We start from the raw sequence: 10,162 nt of genomic DNA, 5'->3' as shown, positions 1-10,162 counted from the left end.
AGACTAACACTGTCTTCCATGATCTCCTCCCTGCTAGGGTTACAGACTAATACTGTCTTCCATGTTCTCCTGCCAGGGTTACAGACTAATATTGTCTTCCATGTTCTCCTCCCTGCTAGGGTTACAGACTAATACTGTCTTCCATGATCTCCTCCCTGCTAGGGTTACAGATTAATACTGTCTTCCATGTCTCCTGCCAGGGTTACAGACTAACGCTGCTTTCCATGTTCGGGAAAGCTGGATTTAGGTCCTCAGGCTTGCATGACAAAGCACTTTACTGACGGAGCCATCTCCACAGCCTCACTATCACCAACACTTACTGGCTCAGAGAATGAAAATTAGATATAAATATTAATTTTGTCTATTTGATCTGACACTGAGTTATTTTAAATTGCACCCATCCATGTTTCTGACAGTGAGCAATGGTAGTTTATATGCTCAGAATACATGTATTAAACACTAAGCTTTAGAAATGACAACAGGGTTTCCAGTCCCCAGTACTCCCTCTTATCATGTCCTGCCTGTCAGGGGCGTGGCGAGCGTTCTAAACTATCTGACTCGTGTTTCTCTTATACTGCAGTTTGGGACTTGTGGTTTACCAACAGGTACTAACCGTAGTTTTGTCTTGTCCGTGGTTCTAAAGCACTAGTATGAGTAATTCCACATTTTGTAAAAGGAATAAGTAGGTTATTGATGCTTCTCTTTCACATCTGCCTCAATGTTCCTAACAGAGAACTACTAAAACACAGGTCTCTAGGCCCTAACCCCGAAAGACTAGGCTCTCTGACAAGTCATCATACTGTGCTTCTGTGTACAGCTTGGTGACCCTGTGAAGTGGGCACAAGGCACTCGAATAACAAGACCTTTATGGTTGCAGTAAGTAAAACTCAGTTTATTGTGCATGAAATAAATGTCCAAAACGACTTCCCTGGCAAAGTTACCATATTGGCACTTTTTTAAAAGACAGATCTGCTCTGATCTAGTTGCCGTGGCCTTCAATTTCTTGATGACTAACTTGGAGGAATTTACGCACTATCCCTTCTTTGGAACAGTACTGTATGTTGAAATGCCAGGAGGGCAAGGGTCGCCCGAGGCTGCTTCTCTGTTGTCCTTGTCTAAGGCAGCCCTTAGATAAGCAGCCAGCTAAACAAACTCCGCAGGAGGTCTCGATAGGCAAATTCATAAGCCCCTATCTAGAAGCTCGAGCCTGACTCACTGATCTAGGCCAAGTCTACCCAGCCCCCAGTTGTCAGTGTTCCCGTCCAGCGCCCCTGTGGAAAGGGCAGCCTCAGGCAGCCGGGCAAATTCGGACCCCCTCCGCCGACCTCGCCGCGAGCGGGTGCCGGAACCGCCGTCTTTAGCTGGACCGCAGCCACACAGGGAAGAGTTCAGCCCCAGAACCGACGGGACCCGGTCTCCATCGGCGGCGGCCTTCAGAGGAGCTCGCTCTGGCATCTTGGCTACTCTGTCCCCTGGTCACGAAGATGTCGGCCTCCAACGTCAGCTTGCTGCACGAGACCTGCAGGCAGGTCGCGGCCGGAGGGTGTGCAGGTAAGGCTGCCCGCTCCCCGCGCGCTCCGCGCCGCACCACCCGACAACGAACCCAAGGCTCGCCTTCCAACCGAAAGTTTGTGTGCGTCCTCCTAAATCTTCCACTCTGACTCTGTGAAGAGCAGAGGAGGCGAGCAGAGGTGTCGGCTCTTTTGGGTGAAGTCCCCACTAGCTGCTCTGCTCTCAGGTTCCTGGGTTTCTCTGTTCCTAGAGTGAGAAGCATGAAAGGACTCACCAGTCCCTGAAACTTACTGTGGCTTTTGGAAAGCTTTCCACTCCCTCTCTTCCTCTTCCTTTTGACAGCTATCTTACATAAGGAGGATCCAGTTCCGTCTTAAGTTTCTTAGCAGGTTTTTCCCAAGCTCTAAGCCAGAGAGGATCTTAACATAACCCTAGCCTCTCCTCACAGGGATTCTTTATACTGTGCTTCTTGGGGATATATGCATGCCATAAATAGATACATTAAAATTAAACGCTCTTGCTAACATATATAAACACCTTTGGTGTAATGGACTCACATTAATCTGTAGAGAGCTACGATGTGGGAGAGACTTTACAAAAAGATCTATTAAAACCAGCTTGGGAATAACTACCCTCAAATGCAGCTGGAAGAAGTTGTCACCATTAAATTACGCATAATTTTAAATATTTTTAATAGTAGGCTGTAAAAAATTTCACGGGTGTGGTTATTTTAATAAGTTATGACAACTGATAAATAATAATTAAGATAGATTAAACGATACTCAATATACAACGTCTATTTTCAAGCAAAACCGAGCCTTTAAATAATGAACTCCCTCAAATTATGAGTAGTTTTATGTCATGAACTAGCTCATCTCGGGAACCAAAAGCATCCAGATATGTCACTTACCTGCATACTTTAACATGATACAGTTGTGAAAATGATACATATATATAGTTTAATTCCAACTCTGTGATCCTGAACAAAGAACACTCTGCTAGACGGTAGGGAAAGTGAAGCTGGTTAACATTCCAGGCTACGCCCAGTGACTTACAGACATCTTGGCTGATTTGTATATTCACAACGTGTATTAAGCACAGTTCAACTCAAAGACTCTAATTCTGTTTATGCTGCATATTCTTGGATAAACATTTGGCGTAGATGGATTTATGCCACGATGTATTGTTCTTGATGTAAATGGGAATTAGTCAGTTAGCATGGATAAGTGGTAAGTCAATTACAAGATAAATTTGAAATAGGCTGCTGGGTTCATGTAGTTTACACTGCGGCATCACTGGCGTCATATTTTCTTCTACTTGACCTTTAAAAGCATATTAATAATATTGAAATTTGCTGAAACTGTAGTAATCTAGGCTTATCTTATTACATTGACAAGAGAGGTAGACTTTTTATAAAAATAAGGAGGGTTGGGGATTTAGCTCAGTGGTAGAGCGCTTGCCTAGCAAGAGCAAGGCCCAAGCAAGGCCCTGGGTTCGGTCCCCAGCTCCGAAAAAAAAAAAAAAAAAACAAAAAAACAAAAAAACAAAAAATAAGGTGCATTTGAGTCTTTAATACCAGATTTCTGATTACTGATACTAACATCTGTCTGTGTATTATAACGATGATCTTCTGGTTGCAAAGGTCAAAGTTGTCCTCTAAAAGAATGTTCTCCTAAAGAAGAAAATAATGGGAGTGGCTTATGGGAAAGATACAAATGTCTCATGGCATTCAAGGTCTAGTGTCATCCCCTTGAGAAACTGGAACACTCAGGAGGAAACAGGATGCAGTGTTTCTTCACCTTGTCTACGTCATGTGATCCATTACCCTCAAGGCAGGACAATGGTGACTCATGTCTATTGAGCATTACTCTGATTTGCCATGCTCTAACATTTCTGTAAAAGGTAGGCAAGCCCAAATGCATGCAGATAGTGTCTTATACATCAGACAACAATGGCGAGTCAACTGTTTTTTTAGCAGCTTACTGGGTGACTTGTCTCCCAGCCCCTCTTTCATGAGTGTGAGTATCTTGTCTTCCTGTATGTCTGGGCACCAAGTGTGCGTCTAGTCCCCAAGGAAGCCACAAGAAGGTGATAGACTCCCTGGAACTAGAGTTACAGATGACCGTGAGCCACCAAGCAGGAATCCAATCTTGGTCCTTCTGAAAGATCTGAACCACTCAATTATTTCTCTAGCCCGTATCTTCCTTTAACATAGGAAAATCTCGGCATTCTGCCAAGCAGACTGCTGTGCCATGCCAGCTTATGTGGAGATGTACAAGGCCGTAAGGGGGCCAATTTGACAGAGATATTTCACTACCTGATCTTAGGGACGGGAGAAGTTTTGTTTCTCACAGCTAACTGTTGTTTTGAAGTTTTCATTCCTTGTATTAGAATCTGGTTTCCATCACTTCCAAGTTTTCATGCTCTTGAATGATCTTCCTTGGGGGGGAGGGGCAGGGAACTTGTGTTTTTATTTTTTTAATTCAAAATACTAGGAATAGACTCAAAATTACCCAATGTTGATAGGAATCCACCTCTATCAATTAACGACAGCCTGTCCCCATTGGATAGGTGGCACATGTGGTTTGGGGATTCTCAAAGGAAAGCTAAAGAAAAAAAAATAGATTCACCATAAAAGGACTATATATGAATATTATGTAATACATCATTCTTTTATTACAAGAGGACGTGTGATATTTCCATTTAAAGACTGCAGGTACGTTTAGCAGTTTGATAGCACGCATCTAATAACATGTATCTAAAACCTCCTTTAGGGCTTGTCATTATAGCTAGACCTTGCAGAATAGATAGATCTTGCTACTAGTGGAAACTTTGATTTGAATAAGTATAGCAAGTTTATAAAGGAAAAAGATAAAATACAGTTCCAGTATCAAAGGGGCACCAGGAAGGAAAATGGAACTCAATCCCAAGTTTAAGGATATTAAATTGAATTAATGGAGTGGTGACCTTGGGGCAAGATCCTACCCAGCTAAATTTAGATCCAGGCAAGGTGGTACATGCCTTTAATCCCGGGAGATAAAGCCAAGATCTCTGAGTTCAAGGCCAGCATGAGACAGCAAGTTCTAGGTGAAGAAAAGCTTAAATCAAGGTGTGGTGGTACACACCTTTAATCCCAGGGGACATGCTGGAAGATGTCTGAGTTCAAGGTCAATTTACAGAGCAAGATCCAGGTCAGCCAAGCTTAGGCAGTGAAAGAGTTGGAAAACGGAAAGCTTGTGATAATGTAATAGAACAGTGGGGTCACGTTCCAGCTCTGGCAAGCAGCAGAACATGGCAGCTTTGGGACAATTGACATTGGTCAGCTGGAGCTAAGAAATTAGTGGTGATTAAGAAGAGACCAGCATCACTGCAATGGAATTTTCTGGGAAGTGTTTCTGAAAGCCCAAAGAAGCTGTGTTCCACAGACAGCCAAAGTTGTAGCTAATACTACAGCTGCACTTGGTAATGTGTAAGACTCACCCAGGTAGTACCTCGTATTGATGGCATGAAGGGGTCGTAAAGAGCAGCTGAGGCTGGGCACTGTGAGAGGCCGTGGAAGGCCATGGGTGAAGGTGCAGCCTCAGTTGTAGCGTGCCCAGGACTGAAGGGGTTTACATTGTTACTGTTCATTATTGAAGGAAGTCAGAACAGGAATTCAGACAGAGCAGGAACCTAGAGGCAGGAACTGATGCAGAAGCCAAGCTTACTTGGCTTGCTCAGCCTGCTTTATTATGGCACCCAGGACAACCAGCCCAGGGGTGGCCCGGCCCACAATGGGCTGGCCCCTCCCCCACCAATCACTAATTATGAAAATGATCTACAGACTGGTCTACAGCTCACTCTTATGGAGACATTTTCTCAATAGTTTTCTCCTCCCAGATGACTCTAGCCTATGTCAAGTTAACAAAATTAGCCAGTGGATGCCCACTGAGTGTTAAATGCCAGTCAGTTCTGTGCTTCACAGGAATTAATATCTTTACTCTCGGGACTCCATAAGGCAGACGCCATCGTAATTCCCATTCACAGAAGAAGGAAGTGACACAGAGTTAGAGGGATCATGTGCGCACTCTCTTACAGTTCCTATTAGTGTACAGTTTTAAAAACTTACCCTTTAATTTTTTTTTTCAATCCAGACTTTATCCCCCTCCCAGTCTACCCTCTGATTGTTCCACATCCCACACCTCCTCCCCCCATCTCCAAGAGGATGCCCCTACTCCCATCCTCACCAGATCTCCCAACTCCCTGGGGCCTCCAGTCTCTTGAGGGTTAGGTGCATCTTCTCTGAGTCCAGACCTGGGGGTCCTCTGCTGTAAATGTGTTTGGACCCTCATCTCAGATGGTGTCTGCTGCCTGGTTGGTGGCTCAGTGTCTGAGAGATCTCGAGGGTCCAGGTTGATTGAGACTGCTGGTCCTCTTTCAGGGTTGCCCTCCTCTTCATCTTCCTCCAGCTTTTCCCTATTTCAACCACAGGGGTCACTGGCTTCTGTGAAACTCGATCACTTTTATCCAAAACAAAATCCATTTATTTTAATGGCAATCCATTCAGCGCCTCCACATGCAGGTGGGTAAAGTTTGGACTGAAAAGGGGCTCTGAACGAGGGGCAAGTAACTCACACTCAGCATTGGACTGCACTGCTTTATTATTTTCTTCTCTGTTCCTGGTGCTTACAAATCTATAGTTACCAGCAAGCATGACAGCAACAATGTCAGAATTCCTCACACTGGTTTCAACATCCTGTTTTTACATCAAGGAGTTCTAGGGGGCTTCTCTGTCATTCGCATGGTCAGCTCCTCTTTGGATCTAGGAGTCTCTTCAGACAGCATCCCCTCCCCCCTCCTCATCTTCTTTTTCTAAATGAAGATTTATTATTTTCAGTTATGCATATGTGTGTGGTCTGTGTATGGATATATGCACATGAAGACCAGGACCCTCCGAGGCCAGAGGCCTGGGATCCGGCCAAAGTGGGTGCTAGGGATTGAACTTAGGTCTTCTGCAAGAGCGCCATCTCTCCAGCTCTGCTCCTTTTTTGTTAATGTATAGTTTGTGTCTCTCTACATGTTCTAAAAGCCCATGGGGTTGTTCTCGCTCTCCCTCTTCCTCTCCCTTTCCCTCTCCGTCTCCCCCACCCCCCCTCTCCATGTTAGGTGCAATCCTTTCCAGTCCACTCAAATGTTTATTACCCCAAACCCTCAGAAGCTTTTGCACCCTAACTCAGGATCTCCTGAGTGCTGCGATGCTGCTGCTCTGGTGTCCTAGGAGGTCTTTCTCTTACAGGAGCCTGCCAGGTTTTCTTGTAAATTTACCAGTAGTCTGTACACACCCTTTCCCATTGGCAAACCTAGGGTGCCTCTGCAGTCTCTCAGAAACCTCAAGTTTTCCAGTCCTACCCATAATGCTGCCCGAGGCCTTATCCCTCCTGTCGTGGGTCACTGGGCTGGCAGGACAACAATTCTCCAACTTCTTTGTTCACTCTTACCTACCCCAGCCTCATTCTGGTCCTTTGTGACTTGTAGGTACACATCCCATTCTTCATCAATATCTGTACTTCACTTTACTCATCTCCTCGGATGCCACCACTTTGGTTGAAATGAACTGTTCTGGAATAATAAAGTTTTCTAATTTTGTGCTAAACACAGTTCAAGTACTTTGTGAATTGTAATCTCATTAACTTTTAGTGAATGAGAGTGAGGTGGCAGACACTTCTGGGGAGGGAAAACCAGAGATTCATGAACAGGCTTCAAGAAATTGATTCTGAGAACATTCAAAATGATTTCTTATCCTAGCACGGAGAAAGTACGAGATTTTCAACAACAACAACAAAAAATGGTTAAAAGATGTGGAATAATTTTAAATCTTTTTTTTGAGATTATGGATCTTTTATATCTTAAGCATTTCTTTTTCATACTATTTTCTCCATTTTTATTCTATTATAATGGTTTGAATACAGTTAAAGGTGATACATTAATGGTACATACACTAGAAGTCTTCTGGATTTTAATTTGTGGTAGGTAATAAACGCTGATACACCAGGGGGTAGGCAAGCTTACATTTTTGATCAAGGAAATTTTTTTTTAAGAATGAGTGCAAAGGGGGCACACATGTGATTTGGATAAATGACACCTTTGGAAATTTGGGATTTGAGGAACTATAATTGTTTGATAATAAATAGCAGGTTGTAGTGAAACAGGTGAGCCCTTGTGACACATCAAAGGGAGACTGGAACCCATTATCTGGATAATTAGGGAGGAAAAAAAATCCCCCTTTATTTTAACCACAGAGGAGGAAGCAACTCTATTGCTTAAATTAATTATAAAATACCTTTAAAGGGTGTATGTTAATTAAAAGTAGTTTTGTCTCTTTAGGAAAACCTAGACTTTCAAGAATATGAATTAAGGAACAAAAACAGAGCTGAATAACTACACTCAGAGGATTTCTCATTTTATTCCTGTGAATGGCAGTTAGAAGCTTTGCCACTGTCAGTGTGTGGGGACGTTATTCAGTTGACATAAAACAACTTTCCCCAGTGTTTTAGAAACAGGCTGATAAATCAGCTCTTGCTTGCCCTTCCGCCAGCATGGCCACAGTAACTCAGAATATTAAAAACTCTGTTTCCGAGGTTACATGGTAGAGGCTGAGAAATGTTAATGACCTATAGTAAGGAGTAGACATCAGAGGCTAGCTCACGCAACATTCATTCTTAGGCTCCACTTCCAAAGACAGAAGTCGTCACAGGCTTTAATACTCTCTTAAGAGTGACAACTGCAACAGTGCTAAGAACTTTTTGTTTCAACTACTTAGTAAATAATGTGGAAAAAAGTTCTCTGGGTCTAAAATCTTTGTCACTTCTCATAGCAACGCAAGTTCACATTTCAGGATTCCAAAATTAGAAGAGATGTTACAAATCATTGCCAAACACCTTAAGCCTTTTTGTCCCATTTCATTTTCTACTGTGTGTATGTCCATGTATGCTTCTGTTGTGCACATCCACATGTAGGTAAGTGCATGTACCTTCCCCTCCCCCCTTACATACACGTATGTATGCATGCATATGTGTGGCACATGGGCACCTGGTGTAAATACAATCACCCCTTCGTGAGCGTGAGGCAGAGTCTGTCATCCGTGTCTTCCTCTGTCTCTCCTCCTTAGCTTTTGAGACAGGACCTCTGACTGAACCTGATGACACCGTTTGGCTTGATGGTCAGTGATTAATCTCTCCCCAGTCCCCTTCCCAATGCTGAGATTACAGAAAAGTGCTCTCTCACACCCCGTTTTTTCCTGGATGCTGGGGATTCAAATGCGGGTCCTCATGCTTGCTACACCCTTTACCCACTTAGCCGCTCCCCAGCCCCTAGGTCTATAGCTCAGATAGTCTTCCTTTATATCTGCTCCTCAAGCTCATGTCTCATACCCCAATCTGGGTTTTATGGTCCTTGTTCTTCCATTTCAACCTCTGAAAGTGTTCTCAATTGATATTCAACTTACTATAATTGGCTACGTATTTTTCCTCTTTTTGCTGAAAATTTTACCTGCCAGAAGTTTCTCATTCTCAGCTTTATCTCATAGTTGTAGAATTTCACACCTTTTATAGCGTTTCCTTGAAAGTTGTTCTTGTGGTCGGTTTATACCCTTCTTCCTGTTTGTTTGCTCATTCCTTTATTTTGACAGGGTCTGTCTGGATCTGCAGCTGGGGCTGTCCTGCTTCTCACCATGCATGAGACTGGCTTTGAGTTTGTAGCAGTTCTGTCTCCAGAGTATAGATTTTGGCTACTGTGCCCAGCTTCCGAGTCCTTCAGTGTCTCCCTTGCTGATTACCCAGGGTTGTCTCTTATCTTCTTGACAAAGACCATTTGCCCTCTGGCTGACTTGAAACTATTTGCAGTGACTCTCAGGTCTGTATCTGCAACTTCATTGTTCCCCAAAGGGACACTTTAATATTTTTAAAATATAATATTAATTCTTGGAGAATTTCACGCATGTGTACAATGTATTTTGAACAGCCCAACAGTACTCTTCCCCCAACTCTTCTCAGTTCACCCTTCACTTTCTACCCACTCCCACCTCCTGTGTTCTTAAAAATAACCTCTGAGTCTAGCCACACCCTTAAAATTTTTTCTTCCTTCTACCAGAAGTTATCAGCTGCTCAGAGCTCCTCAGCCAGGTGTGGGGGCTGATAAGCCACTCCCATCCATGTTGTACTTTTGCAGAGCCACATTGCTAATGTGCACAGTAGAAATAACATGGAGTTGATATTCATTTAGGCTCCAGTGATCCTCAAAGACAGTCTAGAAATGTATTTTGAAATCACCACCTCAAATGCTGCTTTCTCTTGTAGGGTGTATTCATTGCGATTTTCACTTCAGTCAGATTCATTTTTTTTTTTTTTTGTCAACTCAAGGAGTCATAAATGAATCTTATGTGCTCACTTAGGTGGGGTAGATATTTTGTAGTTATAGTCAATAAGCATGATAAAATTAATTAGAACTGATAACAGCAAATTTTATCTTGACTGCCAATAACACTATTGGCAAGTCCCAAGTATTTCACTTTGCTTAAATCTTCTGCATTAATTTGTAATTTCTTAAAGATGAAGAAAGTAAATCTCAGAGAAATGAAGTTTGTTCAAGACTAGTGACAAAGCATACAACCCAA

The 10,162-nt window shown here is 43.0% G+C and overlaps 1 protein-coding gene across 1 annotated transcript in view; it reads left to right on the top strand.

The window, feature by feature from the left end:
* The first annotated feature begins 1,164 nt into the window (after positions 1-1,164).
* Slc25a21 (solute carrier family 25 member 21) overlaps positions 1,165-10,162 on the top strand; it is a 474,469-nt gene continuing 465,471 nt past the window's right edge. Inside the window, exon 1 of the mRNA XM_032907774.1 lies at positions 1,165-1,551. Coding sequence (XP_032763665.1) covers positions 1,485-1,551 — 67 coding nt within the window. The 5' untranslated portion in view covers positions 1,165-1,484. The remainder of the gene's footprint in view (positions 1,552-10,162) is intronic.

The sequence above is a fragment of the Rattus rattus genome, chromosome 7, assembly GCF_011064425.1.
Source record: "Rattus rattus isolate New Zealand chromosome 7, Rrattus_CSIRO_v1, whole genome shotgun sequence".
In the NCBI taxonomy this organism is placed as follows: domain Eukaryota; kingdom Metazoa; phylum Chordata; class Mammalia; order Rodentia; family Muridae; genus Rattus; species Rattus rattus.
Note: the sequence above shows the minus strand (reverse complement) of the source record. Positions and strands in the feature narration are given on the sequence as shown.